Source organism: Thermobia domestica, chromosome 17, assembly GCF_964235325.1.
Source record: "Thermobia domestica chromosome 17, izTheDome1.hap1.1, whole genome shotgun sequence".
Taxonomy (NCBI): domain Eukaryota; kingdom Metazoa; phylum Arthropoda; class Insecta; order Zygentoma; family Lepismatidae; genus Thermobia; species Thermobia domestica.
This window is the reverse complement of record NC_137470.1, coordinates 179,741,452-179,767,600: the sequence shown is the minus strand read 5'-3', so window position 1 is coordinate 179,767,600 and position 26,149 is coordinate 179,741,452. Positions and strand designations below refer to the sequence as shown.

Here is a 26,149-nt window from a genome sequence, read left to right as displayed (position 1 = left end):
TTTTGAAATTTTTGTTAGCAACTCAAGTTGCTTTTGTTTTTATTTTATGAAAGATATATACAAAATACATGTTTTGTAATATACAAAAATAAATGTGATTGAGCAGTTCTGGATACCAACGAAATATGAATGTAGTAACGGTGGTGTTGATTTTCAGCATGCTCTCCGAAGATCTAAAAAATAGATTAAAAAATCAATAAATCTTCAGAAGTTAATGTAAAAATGTTATTCTTATGTTAGAAATGTTAATGAAAGTAACAACTATTTTACAAACAATTTTAAAGCAAACCATTTGAGAATTCTCCAGAACATTGCCAGAACAAACTTAAAATTAATTATTTTTTCTTATTAACTTCTAAAGGCTTTGTACCAATTGTACTACGTATTTTTATTATAGTTATTAAACAATTCTTGTAATATATCTATCCATTTATAATTTCCTTGAGTACTAAATTTTTCTACATGTTTTGTTTAAAATTTCTGTTAAAACGTTCTACGATATGTTGTTTTATGAAGACACATGTCCAAAATGGAGGGCTCAACATTGAAAAATTCGCAAAATATCATCTCTATGACTTATGGTTCCTAAGATAAGGCTCCTTAAATGTCCTGAAATCCGAACCTTTTTTGCCAATATCTGGGGGTCACTGGTTACTATTTGGTACCAAAATGTTCACCATCCTCTTAGGTATTGATCAACACCAATACTCTCTCTCTATGACTTACGGTTCCCGTGATATGGCTCCTTAAATCTCCCGAAATCGGAACTTTTTTGGCCAATATCTTGATAAAGGCAAGAGTGATGCGAAAAGTTCAATCTCTTCTTTCAAATAATTTTTGATGATCTATCGAATGGAGGGCTTAAAATTGAGAGATAGAGAGAGATAGAGCGAACTCAGTAACGAACTTTCTAAGTTCATTGAATAGGGTACCACCACCAGACAAATCTTGTCAAATAGTCTGTTTTTGCCTTGCTTTGTTATCACTATACTGAAGTAAGTACGAGATTTGAGGTTGTGTTATGACTTAGTGTGTATCTGTTCTTCATAGCTTGGAGCTTCTCACACTTTTTGGCAATATTGCAGAACTTAATGTTTGCTTGTTGTCACAAACTACGAATTTTATGCCTCTAGATGATACTTCAAACATATGACAGAATAAGTTATTTTTCAATTTTCATTTCCATATAGGAAGAATCATTCCACTGTTTTCCATAGAAGAAAAATGATTTATTAATTTTGATATCTAGCGTTGTCGACTACGAAATTGGAACAGATTGCAATCTTTCGTAGTATGTCAATTTGGGACATGAGTAATATATTAATGAAGAGAATTATTAATGCTACCACATTAGCTTTTACAATTTTTCCTTACTTTTTTAGATTTCAAAGTGAATAAATAATTTTTACAAGTCTACCTGAGAGTTGGTTCAATTCTACTGTGAAATATTAGAAACAGAAAATTATTCGTTGCTGGGAATTAAATAAAATAAACCATCAGAACTGGGAACTCATTTGTCTTTAGCAGCTCATAGTAAGACAAAACCTTGTACGAGATAGAACTTGTCTTGACAAAATATAACACTTCAGAGGAAAATAAAGAAATGTTACGACATTTCCTAAATATATGTAAAACTACATGAACTGACATAACATAAAAGGGTACTTCCGATTGACGTGGAAAGTTGAAATTTAGCATGATTGTAGCTCTTGGTAACTAACACACAGAAAACTTGTCAAAAGTGAATATTTTTTTAATTTTGGAGGGTCTAAAGGGGCGATGAAGAAATTCCCCATGTTACTTAAATGGTTCTTTTTTCTTTTTTCTTTTTTTTTTTTTTTTACCTATAAGCTCATATTTTAGGTACTTGGAAATGGAATAAAAACTTGAACTTCGGTATGCTTGTACGTTTTCGTTAGCATTACCGAAGTAAATTATCAAAAATAAAAATGTCCAATTTGAGAGAGATCTTATGGGGAACTGAAAAATCTTTCCCATGTTATTTATATGGACATCTTTTAGACTCCAAAATGTTTAGGCACTTCCGGCAGGATTAGAATGATGAAATTTGGCATTATTGTATTCTTCCAGGACTAACCGACTCGAAAATTGCCAAAAGTGAATATTTTTAATTTTTAAGGGGTCTGAATGAGGATGAAAAAATTCCCATGCTATTTAAATGGGCGTTTTCTTTGGATAGAAAATCTTATCTTTTAGATAGTTGAAATAGGAAAAGAAACTTGAAATTAGGTAGAATTGTGGATCTTAGAAGTACGAGGCCGTAGGCCGAGGAAACGTGGGGGCTGGGGGCGAAGCCCCAAGCTAGACAAAAGCTATTTTAGATAAAAATGTCTCAAAATAACCTAAACTTGTTCATTGTTTCTAATTTCTTTATCCCCTGAAGAATTAGTTAATTCGTAGCCACAGTATGATTTTTGTTATGAAACATCATCATAATTATCACATAGTTGCCCTTGCTGCTGACAATTTATCCCAATAATATGTTTGAACCGAGCTCCTTCATAGTTATGAGACTAGCGAATCCGCCTTCGGTTCAGGAGGTACTTTTTCGACTTCCAGTGTTGTCTTCAAAGAGAAAGTTTGCATAAAAGAGTGAAGTTCGACTTACAATTAAACACTTTCTGGAGATAAGTGGCCAATAATATAATGTGGCATTTTCCCAGAGCTTGTCTATTTGGGGTAAGCCCTTAAGTAATATTCTAGATATTATTAGTGTTGAATGACAAACAAATTGTTCTAAGATGGGAGATGATACTACAACCGTCAAAGATATTCTGAATATGGATACTGGATTGTCCAAGCACAACAGCTACCCTAGCAGCAAGAAAGCTTACGGCCACTTGGCGCGTGCTTGTCGTTGTCTACGCTTGCACTTGAAACGCATGCTTTCATGCAATATGCCTTTTGTTGTGCTTTAAACTCTTGACGTCAGAGCGTCGTAGCATCACTGGCCGTTTATTGACTATTGACTTGACTTGAGTTGTAAAACTCTTGCGTCACGCTTGAATGGAACACTAAATGCAAAGTTGTCCCATTGTAACTTCGTTACTTAAGTCCAGCTTGCGGCATGCTTGCACGTTTTCCAAGCTGGATGCAAGCTTGGCGGACTTGAAACTCAAGCTTACAGCAAGCGGTTTGCAAGTTATCTCTGCTTCTAGGGTAGGTTGGGCTACAAGCCATGTGCTCTAAATAAAGAGCACCGACTTCAAGAGAAAAACAGTGTATGGCTGTTCTGGAGAGCGAACTGGGTAGTGTAGTGGTTAACGCATCGGCACGGTACACTTGAAGATCTCAGGTTCAATTCTCGGTCCAGTCATCCACTTTTTCACTCTTTGCATATCATATACTAATCTTATTTGTCATATAAAGGACATGGGTGAGAGTAAAAGATCGTGTATATTTTTTGAGAAAATCAAGAAAAAAATGCTGTTCAAGAACTATATCCCTTATTGAAGTGCGACTGGTACAGAAATCTCTTTATCGTTGCACTAACAAGATAGTAATTGACTTTTTATTTTGCAGATACAAATTATCTATTTATGTAATTATCTATTGCAAAATGCACTTTGATTATCAGATTGTTGTTGGTCTTTTGTTATATAATACTTACGCACATATCATTTGCACTATATAAATTGAGGTGAATGGTGAGAAGTACGATCATATGCAGGGTGTCTCAAAAGTCTCTTGACATAGGGTAACTCTGTTATTATCAGAGCTACAACAAAACGTAAGAGGGGAAACCGTCTCCAAATATGATGTTTTCAATCTAAAGTGAAGTTTTATTTTTATTTTTTTTTATTTTAATCGGACGAGCCGTTTGGGCTGTAACTCTTTAAGCGCCGAATGTTAAATGAAAATGAAACGTTTCCATTTACCTAGACCCACAAAATAAGTGAATGAAGTTACTGTCTGTTATGTTAACGTGTTGATGGTCAGCCTCCATTTCAAACATGCCCCCATTCACCGTACTCTTACAAAATTTGTCCACCTCCTGTTCCGTCTTTTCCTCCTCCAGCCCCAGGTAAATGGCAACGTTGCATTTTTATTTAACATTGAGCGCATAAAGAGTGTACAGCCCAAAGGGATCGTCCAATTAAAAAAAAAAAAACAACTTCACTTTAGACTGAAAACATTATATTTGGAGACGGTTTCCCCTCTTACACTTTATTGTAACTCTGATAATAACAGAGTTAGTCTGTCAGGAGACTTTTGAGACACCCTGTATATTGTATATGATATATATTACGTATGTATTTTCTTTCGATGTTCAGATTTTTTTTATATTAACAATATTACTATCATTAAATTATTTTAGCTTACTCGTAACATACTACTTTCAAATTTGTCTTCTATCTTTGATTCGTACATGACTAGAACTTCTACTAGTGGCATACACTCAAAATTAAATTGTGAGCAATAAATATACTAAAGTACTGTCTCAATTGAATATGCAGAATTTACCTTTCTGATGCAGAATTTGAAGTGTTTTATTTTATGTGCTTAATCCCATCCGGACCATCCTTTCAAGTCCCATCCTTTCGTATCCCATCCTTTGGTTTCCCATCCATGAGGTTCCCAATCCTTAATTACGTATTTGGGCTCTTCTTTGTGGATGTAAATGGGCACTTTGACCTCTTTCTCAATGTAGACTGGAACTTTCTTGATCGTTGTATGATGATGGTGCACTGTGTGTACTTTATGAGGAACATGAATGATCACGTGTTTGCTGGGAAAGAAACAACAATGATCAATATTATATATAATAAATCATGTATAGAATACCTTTAATGCTAACAACAAATGTCTTATGTGGTCAGTGGCAAGGCTTCAATTTCAGACTCTTCTCATTAAAGGATAAAAAAAATCCTTCCTTCTTTTCGGGAAAATTCTTTATTTTCGTACTTGGTTAAAATGTGAAAAATTAAAAACTTTGAGAGTATTGAGAAATTAACCAATCTTACCCTCAGATCACCTCCTTACAGAGAGAAGAATCCCCAAAATAAACCTAACATGTATCTAACAAACTGTTAAAAGTTTTTTGTTTTGAATGCATTTTCTCACACTGAATTCGATCGCTTGAGGTCTTTGAGTTAGATCGTGAAGATTTGTAAATAAAGAGATCCTGGTAATACCATTCTATTAGTTATTTATTTTTGCAAAGTATAAGAAAATTCATGCCTATAAATTGAACGATAAAGTACTTATGAGTGTATATATCCTAACTACATGAACTGACATAAATTAAAGAGGTACTTCCGGTTGACGTGGAAAGTTGAAATTTGGCATGATTGTAGCTTTCTGAGACTAACAGACAGGAAAACTGCCAAAGGTGAATATTTTTAATTTTTAAGGTGTCTAAAGGAGGGATGAAGAATTTCCCAATGTTATTTAAATGGATGTTTTTTTTACCTATAATCGCATGTTTTAGGTACTTAGAATTGCAATAAAAACTTGAAATTCGGTATGCTTGTACGTTTTTATTAGCGTTAACTAAGCAAACTGCTAAAAATAAAAAAATCCAACTGTAGAGTGGTTTTATGGGAAACTGAAAAATCTTTCCCATGTTATTTATATGGGACATCTTCTGCACCCCAAAATGTTTAGGTACTTAGGGCAGGATTAGAATGATGAAATTTGGCATGATTGTAACCTACTAACTTCCGGGATTAACCTACAGGAAAATTGCCAAAAGTGAATATTTTTTGTTTTTAAGGGGTCTAAAGAGGGGATGAAGAAATTCTCACATGTTATTTAAATGGGCGTTTTCTTGGGATACAAAATCTTATCTTTTAGATAGTTGAAATAGAAAAAAAAAAAAAAAAAAACCTTGAAACTTGGTAGAATTGTGGATTTAAAAGCTGCAAGGCCGTAGGCTGAGTAAACGTGAGGGTCAGGGGACGAAGTCCCCAGCTGTGCTAAATTCAGGAAATGTAATTAAAGAGCAAATGCACAAAATTCGCTCAAAGGCTGATACCTAAGAGATTCGAGGCCGTAGGACGAGTAAACGCGGGGTCTGGGGACGGAGTCCCCAGCTAGCCAAAGGCTAGTTTTTTCCTAAAGTTTGATCATAGCATTGACAATCAACTCCTTAACACACTACAATAATACCAAACAGTATCTAGCTATGCATTTACATAAGTATCAAATATACTAAATGTAATAGTTTGTTTGTATGTGGTCAAATATTAAACGTTTCTTTTTCTGTAGATCGCTGATTGAAAAGCCAAAAATAATGTATAATCTAAGTTGTACATAAATTATTTAATGCTGGCAATAATACCCATTATTTGCATGATAAGAGTAAGACTTACGGAAAATTTGAAAGAATAATTTGAACCCTCTTTACACCTCTTAGGATAAGTATTACAATCAAAGTGAAAGAATAAAAACGCAGGGCAAACTAAATGTTCAGAAATTCACTTTATATTGTTCAGTTACTTTCTCACATTTGACATTTTATGAATAAGGTTACAAAAAATGTATTAAACTCCCTAAATGACTTACTTAAGATTATTTTTTTTTTAAGTGGAATTTTCGAAGGCGCTGAGATAAGAGGTCACTTTCTTTTACAAATTTTTTAATGAAAAGTTTCTAATGTGGAGTTTCATCTCTCTACCTTGAAAAACTTTCAACATGTTTCATTATTGGCAAGTAATTTGACCTCTCTTTCCTCGGTGAAAATGAAGTAATAAAATCTCGACTGGAACGAAGTGATGTTCAAAAATTGATTTAATACTATTTAACAATTTCTTTACACAAAATCGGAAATTATAATATTATAGAAATTGCCCCCTTCTCCCTCTTTTAGAAACGGGATTTTCATAAACGCTGAGAGATGTTCTTGCTTAAGTTTTAATAAGGAGCTTTCATGAAGAGTTTCATCTCCCTAACTTGACGGGGTCGTAATTTACCGTATTCTTCAGCAAGAGATTTGAACCAACTTTACCCCACTGATCTCTTTGACTACGAATTTCAATCAAAGTAAAGTGATAAAATTCCAGCTCAACTCAATTGCTAACAATGTTCAAAAGTTTATTTCAAACGGTTCGTCGTTTCTTCACATTGGGCATGTTATAAATACAAAATCTTAAATTGAAATTCCAACTATAGAAATCACCCTTTTCCCCCATAGAAGTGAATTATTTTTAAAAGTAATTTTATATACATAGGTGGATTTCCGTTACTTCAGAGGTTCCTGAGATATTCTATTAAAAAAAAAAAAAAAAATCTACTCCCCCCACCCTATCTTGGGACACACATTTTGTTAAAAGTAAAAGGGTAAAAAGCCACTTCAAGATAGGTGATAACTATGATTCAAACTTCATTTCACATGTTTCATCCTTTTTTTTTTTTTTTTTTTTTTTTTTTTTGCAATGATGTATATAGACAATTGTGATAGAAGATTTATTTTATAATAAAAACTTAAACGTTCATAACAATTCGAAAATTACATATCAAAACAGCCAAACTTAATGAACTCTTGTCATATATGTATATGAATAACGAACTACTCCAAAACGATACAATATTACCTAGAAATAGAGTTAATTATGGTAAACACTTTCGCTAATGCTTCATTTATATAAACGGATATATGTATATATGTATCTATGTGTTCCAAGATAACTCTGGAACGCCTGGAGCAATTTTAACCAAACTTGTTACACATATTGTAGTCTGGAAAAGAGTACTATTACAATAAGATCCCAGCATACTTAGGGGAGAGGGAATGGGTGAGACATAAAATTGACCAAAGACTACTCATACTATTGGCAAATTCAAAGTTTTCGGAGTGGATGAGCTGATTGGTGACAGTTTTGATGTCCTTTAAGTCCAAGTTCAGCGCCAATATGAGGGTAAGATTCCCCTTGCACACCTAGATGGAGTAGGAGCAACAGATCGGAAATGAAGATAAAAATGATCGGAAATGACCGATATTAGTGTCAAATCCATAGTTTTCGAGGTTTATGAGCTGATAAGGGACAGTTTCGATGGTCTTTAGGTCAAACTTCAGCTCCCATTAAGGGTAAGGCCTCTTTTGCACATCTAGGGGCAGGCTGAGGAGGATACATATGAGAATGATAGAAAACGGACGATGTTAATGTCAAATCCGTAGTTTTCGGAGTCGCTGAAATGAACAGTGACATTTCCGAAGCCGTTTAAATCCAAATTTAGCTGCCTTTAGTAGTCCTGAGGAGGGGGGGGATGGTAACATACCAAAATAATTGAAAATGACCGATATTAGTGTCGAGTCCATAATTTTCGGTGTCACTAAGTTGATAAGTGACAGTTTTGATGCCATTTAAATCCAAAATTAGCTCCAAGTTGGGGTAAGAGGATCCCCTAGCACTAATAGGGGGTAGAGGAAGACATATAAAATGATCGGAAACGGTCGATATTAGTGACGAATCATTAGTTTTCTGCATCACTAAATTAATTGGTGGCAGTTCTGATACCGCTTAAGTCCAAGTTCAGCTCCAAGTAAGTGCAAGTGCTTTTTAACATTCCAAGTGGGGAGTGGTATTGGCAGACATAAAATTGATAAAATGGACGACCGATATAAGTGTTAAGTATTCCATAGTTTTCGGGGACTCTCAGTTGATTGGTGGTAGTTTAGATTACTTTTAAGTTCAAGTTCAGAGTCCAGTAAGGGTAAGATCTCCTAGAGTGGAAGGAGGTAACGTATAAAATGATAGAAAACGACGACCGATATTAGTATAAAGTCCATATTTTTGGGGGTCGCTGAGATGGATAGTGACAATCCAGATGCCGTTTAAATCCAAGTTCAGTTCCCGTTAGTAGCCTTGACGGGAGGAATGATAACATGAAGAAAGGAATCAAAGGTGACTGATATTAGTATCGAATCCATAGGTTTTGAGGCCCTTAAGTTGATTGGTGACAATACCTGTAGCATTTAAGTCTGCATTTAATCCTCACTAGCACCCCTAGTGGTGGGAAGGTTGATATGTACAGACGTGCTCAAATTATTAGACTCACGCTCGAAAAATGCAAAGTTGATGTAGGAGTCCTAATTTCAGAGTTCTAGAACATTTAATTTAATGGTTAAAGCACCAATATAGGATCTTTCATTTGTTTGCTGTACAGTTGAAGTGGTGATATCACCGTTGAACAGCTGATGGTATTAGTGAGGGGGGAAATTCTGAAAGTGGTGTTTCAGTTGTAGATAGCTATTGTGGTTCCTATCAACATGTTACAGTCTGAAGTGTTGTGGTTGCTGTCGTAAGAAGTTAACGACATTCAAAGCGTTCAACAGTTCGAATGGGCCAGTTTAAAATGATTGTGACGTGTTTCGTGTATTAATCTTTTATTCTGTGTAGTCCTGTAATTGCAGCATAATAAGAAAAGCAAAAAAAAAAAAAAAAAAAAAAAAAAAAAAAAAAAAAAAAAATTAATCGCGTAAAATAGAAGTTAACAAAATACTTCTGGTGGAAATAAGACATACACGGCAATACATTGCTAGTAGAGTTGGGATAGAGCAAAAATCTGTGAGTAGACTCTCTGTTGAAATGAACAAGAGCCAAAATAGGGTTGGGAAGTGTAGGCGAAAACCAAAGCTATCGCTAAGAGGTATCAGAAAACTAAAAATATTGGCTCTGGGAAACAGAAGTGCAACTTCTAAGAGACTTAAGCATAAAAAATGGCTGAGTATGGCGCAAACATTTGGCCTGAAAGTGTTCGAAGGATTCTTTGTGCCGAGGGAATAAAAGCACACAGTCATGAAAGAATACAAAAATTAGAGTCTATTTCAATCATGGCAAAAAAAAGAATAAAAAAAAAGAAAAAAAGAAAGCGCCTCGAACGGGCACGAGGCCTAGAATATTGGACTGCTGACGATTGGAGAATAGTGTGTTTCAGTGATAAATCATGTGTCTGATGAATGTTCACAATATGTGCGACGTTGACCTGGGAGGAATTCAAGTTGGAATGTCTTTAATAAACGCGAAACATCCTACTTCAGTCAAGGTCTGGGGTGTGATCTCTGTCTTCGGGCCTGGAAGACTGTATATAGTAGAAAGGACAATGAAGCACAACCAATACCTACAAGTTCTTCAAGAAGAACTACTTTCCCAAACTGCACTCTAGTTTGATGACGTACAATTCATCTTTATGCATGATGGAGCCCCATGCCACCGTGCCAAAGCTGTGATAAAATTCTTCGAGAACAACGAAATTAGTGTTCTTCAGTGGCCGGGCAATAGTCCATATATGAAACCGATTGAAAACTTTTGGAGCTTCATGAAAGAAAAGCTAGAGAAAAAGCACATTAAAACCAAACTTCAATTGATCAAGGAGATAAACAATTTGTGGTATCACGATGCTGAATTGAAGGTAAAATGTGCTAAACTCGTACATAGGTTGCCACAAAGGATAGAAGAGTTAATAAAGAATAAGGGATTTCATAAGAAATATTAATCTTTGTGTGAGTGATTATTTTCTTGTAAGTATTCCATTTCATTTTTTGTTTCCAATTTGGATATACACAATTTATAGTAATTATATTTAAATGTTACGTATGCATTTGTTTTATTGATGTTGAAAAGCATATGTTATACCCACTAGAAATTAGGAAAGAGTTACAAAGTAGTAATTTGGACTAAGGTCGAACATATTTTCTCACGTAATATTGTAAGAACAGTAAAATATTCAGAAACTGAATGTTGAGCCTAATGATTTGAACACGTCTGTTAAAATAAACGAAAACGACCTATATTAATATCGAATCCATAGTCCTTGATGTCGTTGAGATTAATAATTACAGTTCCAATAGCGTTAACGTCTAAATCCAGCAACCACCGGCAAGGGGTGAGAAGGGGTGAAAAATAAAATGTCTCAAATCACTGTGTCGAATACATAGTTTCGGTTCGCCAAGCTAGTAAGTTAGAATCGAAATGACATTTAATTCCAAGTTTAGGTATGAATGAACATATCAGCTGGATTGGAAATATACAGGGAAAGGCCAAAAGCGTTGCCCGTACATTTATATAAGTTTGGATATAGGCTATGTTTATGAATATATATTCCAGTGTAACTCCGAAATGCTCGAGCAATTTTAACAAAAAATGATAGGCAAATTATGTTCAATCAAAAAAATGGCAATGAGATACCCCAAGGGGTGGGAGTCGGAAGGAGTGACATTAAAGATAATGAAAAGCGACTGATATTAGTGTGTAATCCATAGTTTTAGATGTATGTGAAATGAACAGTGACGCCCCCAAATGTCGCTTAAGTTTATCTCCATCAGCAGAAGGTAGGGCGGTAGGTAAAGTCAAAATGTCACAAATGACTTAGATTTGTGTCGAATCATAGTTTTTGGGGTGGCAAAACAAGTGTGACCCGTTTGAAATGACTTTTGAGATATAGTCTGTACCCACTTCAAGCTGACTATTTTCTGTTCATAACAATTTGATTAAGGCGTATTACGTTGGAGTAGGGTAGGTATTTCAATATTTATGCTAAAAGTAGTAGAGTATCTTCTGTATTTTTGTTATTACATTTTCGTAGAAATAAATATTCTAAAGGGAAGGAGACTCAAATATTTCCCATAAAAATATTTTTCCCATGCGAAGAACGAGCAATCCAGCAGTAAGGCAATAAAGATAAGAAGCAGAAGCAAGAAAATAAATAAACAAAAAGATGAAAGGATTTGTAACTGATAAACACAATCTGTGCCGCTCTAATAGTTTTTCAGAGTCCCTTTGTGTCATTTAAAATTTCCATTCTTTATAAAATAAATACTTGTTGAAATTTCTGACTCCGTTTTCTTTAAGAGACATGCAGTTTTCCTATATAGAGTATAAGGAAAACATTCTCAAACTGTTTCAATGGCAATGTCGTTCGTGTGGTGTATCGTCTCAAATATCTTTCGTGTGATTTGACGAAAGCATTTGACTACATGAACCACAAGATTTTATTAAATAAGTTGTATAGATACAGTGTCAGGGGTATTCCATTATCGTGGATAGAATCCTATCTCTCGAACAAAATAGAAATTGTAAAAGTATCCCACTTAAACCAAGGCTCTAAATACAAAAGTAAGCACAAGTCAAAACAAACTAAAAAAAAAAAAAAAACCCTGAATACATCAACGTAGGTGTTCCACAAGGATCAATTTTAAGACCTATACTGTTCCTTCTGTACATAAGTGATATGCAAGACCACCTTAGAAAGACTAAACTTATTATATATGTAGATGATACAAACGTCATTATAAAATTAGAACCAACCAATTCCAAAAGAAAATAGATAACAGTATGTCACAGATAGTTTCCTGGTTTGCAAACAACAAACTATTTCTAAATTTTGACAAAACATTCTGCTTATATTTTCATTCTAACCACACTAAATTGACATAATATCCAGTACTTCAAATAGACGAAAAAATAACGAAGCCAGCCGAAACAGTCAAGTTTCTTGGTCTTCTGATAGATAATAATTTGTCCTGGTCTCAACATATTGCAAAATTATGTCATGAATTATCCTTTGTAATTTTCCTAATAAGGTCACTTGTTCCCATTTTAAGCAGAAAAAGAGTACCAACGCTTGCCATGCACTGTTCCGCAGCAAAATCAGATATGGAATATCCTTTCTGAGGTTCATCCACTCAATTTAAGAAAGTATTTATACTTCAAAAGAAAGTGATAATAGTCACCAATACTTCATTTTATACTTCTTGCAGAACACTATTCAAAGACCTAAATATTCTTCCACTTTCTTCATTGTGTATGTAAAAGACATTACTTTTGGTCCACAAGAAACAAGAACTGTATAAAAGGAACTCAGTTAAACATGGATATAATACGAGGACGAAGTCACATCTTCAAGTTCATCTTCATAATACCACGTTGTTTTCCAAAACAATTGCATACAAAGGTGTAGAACTCTTTTAAGTCCCCTACCAAACATGAAAGTTTCAAAATGTCAGTACGTACTCTGTTACTAAATCACTGCTTCTAAATCACTGTGGAGGAATATTTGCAAACTTATCTAGGTTCTGCTAAGTCGTAAATGTAATTTTTGTGCATATTATATTTTTCTATTTTGTAATAATAAATAAATAAAAAATAAAAATAGAAAATGTAAAAAAAAAAAAAAAACTGTAGCTTTTGTATAAGGAAACCACAATATTTTATATTTTTCTATCATCTGGGAAATATTGTAAAAGTAGTTAGGTTTTTAGTTTAATGTGAATATATATTTGTATAATCACATCATTGACATGTTCTGTACCATATGGCAATCAGCCAATATAAATGGTCATTGAACGCAATAAAATTCAATTAAATTCAATTTATTTTTGCCAGTGACTTTTGTTTCTCTAATGTAATTTCATAGATCTTTAAGAAATCGACAGGGAAGTTGGATAGATAAAACAAATGACATTAAAAAGGCCAAGTTCAATTTCTCAACACGTACTGCATCAAACTCAGAGATAAGAACATTTCTGGAAAGGTAATCAGAAAGTTTTTTTTTCTGACAACTTATCACATTGCTGTCATTATTACTTGGGAGGGCACGGTGGCTCAGTGGTAGAGCGGTTACCTATAATGCGTGGGGTCCCTGGTTCGATTTCCGGCCAAGTAAATTAATGGTGGACAACATCGTGTGTGTCTGTTTTCTCCCTTCCCTTTTCTCCCACACATTCATTCCACTAATTCTTCCATTGTCATTCACTTGCTTTAATAATCCGTCTCCTTAACCAAATAGCATAATCGTGAGACGTTAAACTGAAATATTTCATTTTCTTATCACTTAGAATTTTCAAGTGGGAGCAGGAGATACTTCGCCCAGGGATAAAGATTGTGAGTTAAATATAAGAAATTTACTTGGAAAACTAAATGTATATTTGATGGTATTTCTGCCTCCACTCCTCTTTCTCAACGCCAAGTTTCCTGAATGCTTGTCTTCCTCTCTATGTGTTTTAATGACAAGCGGAGCAACAAACTTTGACGTCACAGAGCATTCACTTGCAAATATCTACTGTAATGGACACTCTAAATAACACAATGTTTATACAGGGCGATTCTGTTAATTTGTACCATTTCCTTAGCTCCGGACATCATGGTGCTCTCTCGTGGCTATGTGGTGAACGTACACGTCTTTAGTACAGAAGCTGAGGTAACACGGCACCCAGTTAAGGCGGTGGCCTATTTAATAAAACTTCGTCCTTAAAAGAACATTAAACTCCAAAAGACAATTAACCAGCAGATCATTAGCGATAGAGCCTTTAAACGAAGCATCATGTTGAACAGCGTCATTTTAAAGTTCCAAAACACACTGAAAATGATATGTTAAGCTAGGCCTGTAGTTAGAGGGTGACCAAGGAGGACTGACGCCTCCTGCAACCTCCTCCAGCCCCCTGAAATTTTCAGTTGACTGTCCGTATACCATGGTGCACGCAAGGCGAATATACATCTGCCGGGGCCTCCTTCAGCCTACATCAAATCCATCAAGCAGTTACATCGATTGTTACGTTAATAGATGGTACTAGTGTGAACGTCTATCGACTGTAAATACCATCTGGAAAGAATTCATGTAACTATTTGATGGATTGATAGATTCACTCTGGGGTTCTTTATCTGAGCCGTTGTCACATAGGAACGTGGACCCGAAAGATATAAAATTTTATATAATATTATATATACAGGGTGTCCCAAAAGAAATGGCGAAAATGATACCACAGATTCCTGGCACCAAAACAAGATAAAAAGTTTGTATGACATAGTCCGGAAGTGGACAGGGGCGGAGATAGAGAGCTTCGAATGTGGGGGAAATGAACTTCACATTTAGGGAAAGGAACTTGCCGACTTACAAAACCGCATTGAATATGCGTGTGTACAGTTACGCAACACACCGGCAATGATGGAATGAATTAGAAACTCACGATTATCACGTTGTATAGATGTGGGAGGGCAACACTTTGAACGTCTTCTGTAGGTACGTTTGTTATTAGCGCGTAGGACCTAATAGTTTGTAGTGCTATTCTGTGTAAGATACTACGTTACAAATACAGTATGCCGTTGTGGATTCTGACTGTTATTTCATTATATGACAGAAATAGTTACACTTGTTCTTATTGCTACCCTCTCTCTGTAAGTTTCTATCTGGTATACCACTTTCCATTGCCCCCTGAGATTATGCAACCATGCTAAGTGATTTTTGCTTTGACTCCCATTGTACCGGTACATGTGCGTACAATCGTACCATGGATAAGAACTTTTTTCTGTATGGTTTCCATCTTTACTGCACCGTTTCAATACCCCTGCCGCACAGACATTCGGTGAATCCCTAAATGACGTATGGAGAATCTCTGTCGCAGTTATGTAACATACGTTTAACATGTCAAGCTCATATGATTTTTATGTCTTTCTGAACCCCCTTCCTAACTCCTATCATTATTCTGTTGGCAGGTATGAAGTTCTTTCCACCCACATTCAAAGCTGTCTAGCTCTGCCCCCGTCCAATTCCGGACTATATGTCATAGAAACATTTTTCTTGTTTTGGTGCCAGGAATCTGTTGTTTCATTTTTCATCACTACTTTTGGGACACCCTGTATATATTCGGTCTATTTTGACTTGTAAAATATTGGTCTGTAGTCCTTGGGCGCCATTTTAGAACACCTGATATAACGTTTTAATGAACTGATACGAGATTAAGTGCTTGGATGCCTCCTGCTAGTTTGCATATACGAATACAAGGTGAACTCAAGTTACCTCCCCAAATTATATCGGCCCTCCTGTCACAATGTTCTGACTGCGGGCCTGTATGTAGCCCAAAGTTTTTTCTTTTTTACATAAGTTGGAAGTTTTGATCTAAATTCATAGCGAAAGAAAGAATAGAACCGCTCCTTTCGATTTTTTCCCCCTTGAAATTGTTTCCTTTATCCTAAAATTCAAATTTCCCGGGCACGTGGTCGTGCAATCCAGCCTTTGTGTAGACGAGATAATATAGCGGGAAACGGCTAATACGGTGAAAGTTGAGCTAAGTACTTTAAATTAAAGCTTCGATTGTTGTTCGGAGCCCGTATAAAAAGTAGATCATGTTCTTCATAATCTTGGGGTTGCACAAGGACGGAAAACACGAAAGCCCAAGCTCTTTAGTCCTTCAAAAGTTACAGAAATTTGACTTTTGTCAAAATTTTGAATGAAATTCTAACTAGATCCTGCATGCTTTGTTAAATCATGAACTTTTCAAACTCTACAGGAGACTGTTGGTTTACTATTTAGACCTATTCAGACCTTCAACTGTATCATCATCATCATTATCATCATCATAGGTATTCTGCTATTTTTAGCGGGACACTTGTCCCAACTGGAAACCTTCCATGCTCCACGGTCTTCCGTTAACCTCTTCGTCCTCACGTACGATTTTTCTGTTTTGATATCGTTCATGAATTGTAGTCTCATTCACCCCTCCCTCTCTTTCCTGCCACCATACCCTCTATCACGTCCCTCATGAGAGAACTCCTTCTTAGCCAATATCCCAACCAGTTTCTCTTCCTCTTCTTAGTAATATATAAATCTGTTCTTTTCTGTCCTACTATTTCCCCTAACATCCTCCCCTTCATTTTTCACTCGTCCAGCTAATTCTCTCAATTATTCTCCACATCCACATTTAGAAAGCTTCCAGTCCTCTTGCATCATTTTTGAATAATGTCCATGTTTCTAACCCATATAGAACAATACTCTACACGAAGCATTTTATGAGTCTTTTTCTCAACTCTTTATTCAAGGTCCCACAAAATCTTTTCTTCCTCCTAAAGGCTTCTTTCGCCATTCCTATCCTTGATTTTATTTCACGTTCACACTTATTGTCTGTCAAATTTTGTCTCAGATACTGACGAAGGAAATGCTTGGCTCTGCAGTTAAAAACTTCCTTCCAAATGCACCTTCCTCGAAACAGTCCAGATATTTTAAATGACCCAAATGTGTTATCACGTGTTTTGTAGATACCACAACAGACGAAATTAAACGTAATCAACTGCTTCTTGTGTGCATAATAAGAAGAACAAATGAATTATTTACTGAAGATTGCACATTTTTCAGCTCTATAAAATGAAACGGTATCTTTCAGTTTTACGTCCCTCTATTAGGTTAAAGCATACAGAGAATTAATAAAAGTGAATTGTTATGTAAGAAACGGAGGAATGATAACGCGGGAGGACAAAGGAGAATCCTGGTGAAAATCCACATACAAGATGTTATATTATCAGCACCATAGTTGCTATCATAACGTACATCTAAATACATCATACTTACTGTTTATATCCTGGTTCTGGAGCAGCCATACAGATGGTCGCAAAGGCCAATGTAGCGATGCAAAGAATCTGAAATAGACAACAAATACAATCTTCATTAATTATCCCTTTAGATACGAGGAAAAAATGAGTAAATTAGTCAATTTATTAACGTATTCAACATCAACAAGGCTACAACAACAATACAGAAGAACGCCCCATGACAAAAATGGTCGACTTTCACAGGCCCTCCCGAATGATCCATTTAACCGCTGTTATCTCTGGATAGATTGAATCAGTTGACCACAATCCCTGGAACAATGAGGATAAAAGTGACAGCTCTCTATGATTGGTTTGTTTCTAGACTTTCCGCCGCTCATTATCATATCGTCCACTTAGTTATAGTGAAACAATAAAATGAAGTTTCTCGTTATGAAGTTTCCGCCATTCCCCATTCACGTTCCTCTTGCATCCGAATATTCGTCTCAGAATCTTGTTCTCAAATATTTTCAGTCTATATTCTTTCCTCAGAGTAAGCGACCATGTTTCGCAACCATATAGAACAGGCATGATTATCGTTTTATTTAAGTTTCAAATTCCTCGACGGAATTCGCGACGACAAGAGATTTTGAACTGTACAATAACACGAATTCACTGCTTTTAGCCGATATTTTTATTTCTTCGTGAACATAATTTTGGTCTGTTAATACTGATCCTAGATATTCGAAAGTGTTATTTGATATTTTGACGCATCCATAATTTGCAGTATGACAATCCCAGCGAACTTTCATGTACTTGTGTTCTCTGCATTCACTTCTAAACCAATGCCCTGGAAGCGTTATGTGACTAAGTAATGTTAATTAATAATATAGACTGTTTTATTACATATCATGTGACTTGTGCTCAACATTTTGTTTTCTCGTTTCCAACAAACTAACAAAAAGAAACCCGTAATTAAGGTCGATACATTTTTAAGAAAAAATAGCTTAATGAAAACAATGCACTCAGACGCGATTAATCGTACAACAAGACCCAAGGAAGAGAAAAAAGGGTGCAGGCGTAGTTTTGGTGTACCACATTTTGGAAAGATTTACAAGTAAAATTAAATACTTTGCATGAAGAGACATGTTTATAAGGAAGAAATTTCTGCAAGCAACAGAATAAAACACAAAGTAATACAATTGTATTTTAGATTTACAAGTGTAGGGTTACTAGTGCAAAATCAATACAAGTGCTTTAAGACGGATAAAATAAGTGAGTGGATATGAAAGATAGCTCTTATTACATGCTATTTTCCATCGGCAGCATATTTATGCATAGTGTACAGAACTTGTATTTTATGTTTACTAGTATGAAACCATGACAAGTGCTATTGAAACTTGTAACTTTGCCAAAACATACTTCTTTCCACTACCCTCGCTTGCGCACATACACTCCATCGTTAACGCGCCTGCTCTCTTAGCATGCACCCACGCACTACCGCGCGAGCCCATGAGCTTTGCCCTGCTCCAACTCGGTTAGATAGCATTCGTGCTTTTTAGTGGCACCTACCAGAGGTTTGTTTCTGCTTCTCGCACTGTAGTTTTTATGCTACACATTCGGAAGCAGTATTTATACGCAAATCGTAAAATAATCGTAATTTTTCAATAATTACTTCTGGTGATCCCCTTAAATTTTATCTATGCCATATGATCAAGGGTTTCGATCCTGGAGGCCGGGTCCCCCAAAGCTCATGTGGTCCCCCTATTGTATTTATGGATATACAATACTTGGCATAGTTTGAATGCAATTTGTCTCAAAATCCTCATATATATACCTTCTGCATCTGAATGCCCCCTCCCAAATTTACAGAGAAATCGGCGCTCTTGCATATGATACATATTCATGTTGCCCAATGGAAACCTTTTAGCGGACAAAAAGAACGAAATTGGTGTGAAGGGATTATAATCTTTCAACAATTCCTTCTAGTGATGCGCCAAAAGTAAACCTGTACGGGAAAAAGTACAATGATGTTCTAAATAGCCATCCAGAGAAAGTGGAACATGAAATCTTACTAAAGCCTTTTTATTTATTTTTTCTTCGGTTCGTGCAACTCACGAATGAAAGTCCATAGACTAAATACTTAAACAAACAATAAAGACAGAGAGAGAGAGAGAGAGAAGAAGAAGAAGAAGAAGAGGAAGAAGATTATGTGAATAATACTTGAAAGCTTTTAAAATACCGGATGTTTGCTTCTAATTGAAAACGGTATCTTCTTACTTGCTAGCCCTCATTACGAAATACGTAATAACATCTACAATTATGCAAATATTTGAATGTATTACGTTACGCAAATGTAATAACGCCGTTGTACGAGATTCTTTCCTGCTTAACGCCAAACCTTGAACTTCTTGCGTTACGTTAAGAGTACTTAACACAAATTTCCTTTTCACTTTCATTCAGTTCTTTCCGTTTTGAGTTGGATGGTTTATTTGCGCCTGTAAATGATGTTAACATGTTTGATTTAGTTACAATATCGTTCGTTCCTTATCCACATCGAACACACTTTAAATTTCAATCAAACGATTACTTTCTGTTTTCCCCAGACGGTTATACTACTTCAGAAATGAAATTGTTCATACAATGAAATATTTACTATATTTTGATTTAGAGATTTAGAATTTAGATTTCTGGGCTTTCAGCATCTAAGGCCATTTAGCCCATCACGTTTGAGGGATGACGTCCCTCGGCGAGCACACTATCCGGGGAAAGGGAAGGAAGAAAGGATTGGGGAAGGTAGGAAGCGGTGTGAGACAGGGACGTAGCTAAGGGGGGGGGGGCACCGGCCTCCCAAAATCTTGGCTTGGCCCCTTCAAATATTTATTTAAAATTATATGTTACAAATTGTTTTTATCCGACAATAAATGAAAATTTATCCACAGTAAACTGAAATCATTTATATTTCTAAGAAAAGGTTATTTTTTTAAAAATCCATTTATATGCTATTTCTTAAATGTTAAGTGTATAAGATCAGTAACTTTGGGGGCCGGTCGTCATCTTCGTTAACATTGCGAGGTTCTTCCAACCGTTAGAGTGATTCCAGCCTTATAGTCGCCTTGAGGTTCTAAGGGTTAAAAATCTATGTGAATGAACTTTTTGTAACCAACTAAGACAAATCTGAAAGGTTGATTCAACTCAGAGGCTAGGAGGATGCCCTGCCCCTCATTACTGATCTTTGCAAACATAGTAATTTATATTTTAATTGTTTTACGAGAAGATATTGAATGCAGACTTACTTTGTTATTTTTATTATGTTCAACAACGACTCTGGCAAAACAGTCATATATATATATCAAACTCAGAACTCTGGCTACGTCCCTGGTGTGGGACCTATAAGTTAAGTTAGGTACCATCCCGGTATTTGCCTGGTGTGAATGAGGAAAACCTCCTTCAGGGTGGCGGGGCTGAAAAGGCGTTTTACACTTTTTCGACCGAGTGCCTCCACCGGGAATTGAACCCGTTACTACGTTTTAATAGCCTATAGGAACTTATAACCAACTTTACTGGGAAGAGTGTGTTCTCTGAAAGACAAGGAGAAACATGTTATTCTGAGGGAAGCACAAAATTAGTTACTGTAAACGCAACTTTTATTGCATTTTGATCAATTTTAACCAAAGTTGAAAGCTGCATGCAAATTATTGTTATTTGCTTATAACATTCTGATAAGTTTTCGTTTCCGTTTTAAGTAGTTTGAGGGACACTCAACGACAATCATAGTAAACTATACTCCCGGGCTTGAAGTTCTGAATCTTCGACAGGAGTTCATTTCTCCTTAAGAATTCATGTTATTCGAATCCCATCTTAAAATCTAGGTCCATGTCTCATGTAACCTAGGTATTTTATGGGTCGCTAAATTTGAAATCAATTAACCAATCGAAAACCTGACAGCTTGTAAATTTTGGAATATGCACAGCTCTTAGGAAGCCTCATCACTATTTTGGCTGATTTTCTTTAGAGGAGTCACCACTTTATTAATCAATGAGCCCTTAAGTAGCTCAACTGTTCTCACGACACTGGGCCGGAGGAGGAGACCCGGGCTTGGTTCCTGTTGGGAGGGCATTGAACGTCTTATACTGATTCCGATTCACGTTAAAGTTTAGGTCATTATCTCATACGGGGTTTAGCTGAAGACAATACTAAACACTTATCTAACCAATCTCGAAAAATGTTAATTTTATATATAAAACCGAATGTTTCTTTGTTTGGTTGTGTGTTATACAAATACAAACAGTTGAACCATTTGAAACGAATTTTGAAACACAGTAACTATTTCGAATCATGTCATTTTGATTAATGCATCTGCATTTAAAATTTTGCCGACAATAAAGTATCTCAGAACCCCTCAAGTTAGGGAGTATGAGACTATGGATTTATCATAGTCATTTTAGCTCTCCGCCACTATTCGAGAGCTTTCCAAAGAACTAACATCTTGTATGGGTCTGTGAAGAGTATTTTAACCGCCCATTAAATGAGCAAATGACTTCCTTTTTTCACAACGAAAATGCACCATGCCATACCTTGCTTTTGATCCGCGAGTTTTTGGTGGAAAACACATTCCTATCTTTCGACATGCGCTGTGCTCTCGAGATATATAGCATAGTGCGGTTTCTGGCTGTTCCCAAAATTTAAAACTGCGATTAAAGAAAAACGTTTTGACATCATTTCTGACATTGAGGGAGCTACGGCAGAGCAGCTGAACGCCCTTCCAAAACAAGCCTTCCAGAAATGCTTCCAATCATGTATTCAACGTTGGGATAAGTGTATTGCTAGCCAAAGACAGTACTTTGAAGGAAATTAAATCAATTTCCATGTAAACTTATTACTTTGTTTTTAATAGAATGATTCACTATACTTTTGGATCGCACACACACATTATATATACATGTACGAGCAACAGACGTTGATCCTGTCAGAAAATAGATAACTGAATACAGTGGCGGACTTACCTATGGCGTCGCCCCTAGGCACGATTTGGCCCTTTGTGTTTCGCGAATATAGGAAATATCTCAACGTTTAATTTTCCGTCATTGGCACGTTTTTATTCAAGGATCTTATAAAATATAGGATCTGCCCTTACAACAAAATCTTGAAGCCATACGTCACAGTTTCGCAACCCCTACTTTGCTCACTCTGGCCAATAGAATCGCAATGTTTTGAGCCAACAATCATGGCGGAAACGAAAGTAGCCAATCAGAAGATGGCGGGAACGAGAGTTGCCAATCAGACGTGCAGATGTTCGGTTGTTTTTTGGCTTCATTGATTTAATAGAATGAAGATACATATAAGTAGATCCTCTATTTTATAACGTCCTTGCTTTTATTCATGTCTTTGTCCAAGAAACGCGTAGTGAAATAAATTGTTTTGAATTTTCATTAATACGTTTTGAGATAAAATATTTTGCCATTTAGGAGAGAGTGAATATGAATAAATTCATCGCTGGACGCAATACCGTTCTTGGCAAAATTCGATTAAAATTTGCTTAGTCTGTATTACGTACTATATTTTAAGGTAATATTTGATGAAAATATTCATCCCTTCACTTTTTCATACGTTGGTGAAGAAGATTCACAATAAGACAGCTCACAAGATTTGTAAGTTTTATTTAATGCACTTAACAAGTAATACTTTTTTTTTTTTAAACACAAGCAACGTTTCTGTGCCTTAAAATTCTGGTCCTACTCTACTATGCAAAGACCATACTTTGACACTACCCGTGTAATTAAGAAATTTGTTTAATTTATTTTAATTTCCATACACTTCACGCTCCTATTATTTTCCATATATATATATATATATATATATATACGTTTCAAAGAAATAAAACCGTAAAATAATCACAAAACATTAACAACTGTGCAGTAAGACTGGTGAGTATTACAACTTTATTGTGCTTTCTGCAAACTCGCAGCAGACTGCAACTAATAGGCAGTAAGACCATCAGACTACCTAAATCACAAAATGCGACGGTGCCTGATTCACTTCGTGACTAGGAACTATATAGAAGATTATGCTATATCCTGGCACGGAATGTTTCGTTAATGAATTTTAAAAAATAAAACCTCCCAATGGAATTAAATTGAGGGTCACATTGACTAACTGTAAGTACCAATTTTCCTATAATTTACCGGTAAAAGAATAAAAACTTCTTCCGGCTGCCGCCCCTTAAAGGCTGAGCCCTTAGGCACGTGTCTAGTGTGCTAATGATAAATCCGCTACTGACTGAATAGAATAAATAAAGAGTTGTCGTTGTTGCGGCGTTGTCCACGCCAACTGGTATGCGCAACAGCTTTGGGGTTGACCGTCAGAAAATAAGGGATCGAGTACAATAACCAACAACAGGCGACGCCTTCGGCGTTGACCCTCGAAATTCCTAAGCCAGCTAGAGCTCCTTCGGGGCTAAGCGGTAAGCGTACAGGTCTTTGGCGTGGGAGATCCGGGTTCGATTCTCGGCGAGAGCTCATGTTGTTCGCATTCCACGTTAATCAGTAGGTCAACGTAGCCTCGCTACTGAAAGGGACGTTAAGCTCAAAATCAAGTCAAATCAAAATCCTAAGCCAGCTGACATGCTTTTTTTGGGAGGGGGGCTAATTTCGGGATTAAATGTAATCGAAAATGGCACCTAACAGCTCAGCGACCCCGAAAACACAGGAATTAACAATAATGAACCTCTCTGAATTTGACAGTTATCTTGGCATCTTAGACATTTTATTTTTCACCTCTTCTCGTCCCTCATGCACACATACATACATACACTTTTAAAACGCAGAGTTTTAACAGTGACACACATTATTCTAACAGCAACACGTATATTACCTATTTATTACTTTAAATAATTGATTGTATTTTGAAAGAGCAAGAACTATATTTCACTATGTTAGCAACAATTTCTGAACGAAAATTGATTTTACAAAATAATTAGAATTTGATATACCTAGGTGTTCTAATAGCTAAAGCAGGATGTAATTAAAATTTATTACTTATTTAGTGTGATGTATCACTTGCTCTATAAATTATAAGTGATATCACATATTATATTAATTTGCCGTTATGAAATTTACACTGTTTGACAATTATGCAATATTATTATGCAAGCTGATGCACTGCCCACACATCGCCCCAAATTCATGAGTGTCACAAGCCGACTATTTGCCCTTGCTCTTAAGAGCTGTTTCGCTACGAGTTTATTGTTTGTTTCTTTTAGTGTTAGAGTATGAAACAAATACTATTATAAAATATTTTCTTAATTTATAAGACCTTCTTTTCTAAGGAGCTACTGTTTGATCCATAGTTCGATCTTCCGTAGAGCAATTTCTCCTGGAAGCAATTTCGTCTAACTATTTGAACAAGACCTTAACCACTAGACCTCAATGCTGAAAAGGAGGTTCAACCTTAAGGTAAGTTGTGTTATCATTGCAAAATTAAAAATAAAAGTAGAGAAAAGTAAGTTTGAAACCTAAAGAAATACAGAAGTTTGTATTTCTGATTACATTCAGAAAAGAAATAAAAAATAAAATCTTTGAGTTTAACGTCGCACGATTATGCCCCTTAGGCTAAGGGAGTTGGATAATTATGGCAAGTGAGTGATGATGGAAAAAAGCGTTGGATGAGAAAGTAGAAGGAAACAAGAGTACGAACAGAAAACCCATGGACACGATGTTGTCAATGACAAACTTACTGAACCGAGGATCGAACCAGAAAACCTACGCACCAGAGGTAAGCACTTTACTGCTAAGCCACCGTGACTCAGATAAAATTATGTTAAAACAAAGTAGAAATGTTAATGTGTGATTTGTTACTACACATACTCTCCGAATAAATGGTCCCTCATTCGATCCTCGGCAGAAACACGTAAGTTAATAGTTAGCTCTCAGTCTAGTTGAGTTAATTTTGAGTTTAACGACGCTTTCAGCAGCGAGGTTATATGAGATGGGACCTACTAATTAACGTGTAATCCGAACCACATAAGCTCCCGCCGGGAATCAAACCCGGGTCTCCCACGCCAAAGGCACGTACGCTAACCGCTTCAGCCCTGAAAGAGCGCTTCCCCTCGATTTAATGCCCATTATGTGAGATGTGATGTGCAGCTTAATGTAAGATGCAACCTATATGAACTTTCACCAAAAATAGACCCTGGATCTCGCACACCAAAGACTAAGGTGAAAAACCTTAGCCACCAGGGAGTTTGCATATACGTTTAATCTATTTCAAACACTGGATTTGTCTACGGCATAACTTCGATGTTAAACTCATTGTTAAACTCCACTTCAAATAACAATAATAGTAATAATAACAATAATAATAAAACATTAACAAAATATCCACACGCTTTAGGAAAGTAATTTAGTCAGCAAAACTTAAATTTTCACTAGTAATCATCCTTGGAGAAAACACATCACAAAATGTATCCTTGCATTACGAAGCTGTTTTACCGCAAATAAAAAATATAAAACCCATCACTTACTGGAAGAGTAACTGAAGCCATCGCTGTGTCCTAGAATAAACACTACTATTCCAAAGACACCCAAAGCAACAGAAATACTGAGTGTACTGAAAGTTGGAAGTACCGTGCTCTTATATAGAACTTTTCTCCAAACAAGACCAGGAAACGGGAGTGGGAGGGGGTAAGAGGGAAATCCCATCTGTAACAATGGTCGAAGGAGTGAAAACAGATCGGCAAAATTGTTGCAGTTTTGAGAAACACAACAAGAAAACGAAACAAAAAAGTAAAATTTCCGGAAGTAGAGGATCGTATCCCTCCCACAAGAAAAGGATCATCTGGCCAGCATGCATTACACAACTACTGATGTTAAAGAGGAAACGGTGTTCTTTAC

At 35.9% G+C, this 26,149-nt stretch overlaps 1 protein-coding gene across 1 annotated transcript; it reads right to left on the bottom strand.

Annotated features, from left to right (window-relative positions):
* On the bottom strand, positions 1-25,926 carry LOC145673836 (uncharacterized). Its single transcript, XM_081743605.1, has 4 exons — positions 25,780-25,926; positions 17,302-17,369; positions 4,486-4,750; positions 1-173 (listed from the first exon to the last, which is right to left on the bottom strand). The coding sequence occupies exons 1-3, from the start codon at positions 25,798-25,800 to the stop codon at positions 4,525-4,527; spliced, it is 315 nt and encodes a 104-aa protein (XP_081599731.1). The 5' UTR covers positions 25,801-25,926; the 3' UTR covers positions 1-173; positions 4,486-4,524.
* Positions 25,927-26,149: the final 223 nt, after the last annotated feature.

Coding starts and splice junctions, on each gene's coding strand:
- LOC145673836 (XM_081743605.1), bottom strand. CDS start 25,800: ATGGCTTCAGTTACTCTTCCA. Junction 17,370..25,779: donor TGGCTTCAGTTACTCTTCCA/GTAAGTGATGGG, acceptor TGTCTATTTCAG/ATTCTTTGCATCGCTACATT. Junction 4,751..17,301: donor CCAGAACCAGGATATAAACA/GTAAGTATGATG, acceptor TTTCTTTCCCAG/CAAACACGTGATCATTCATG.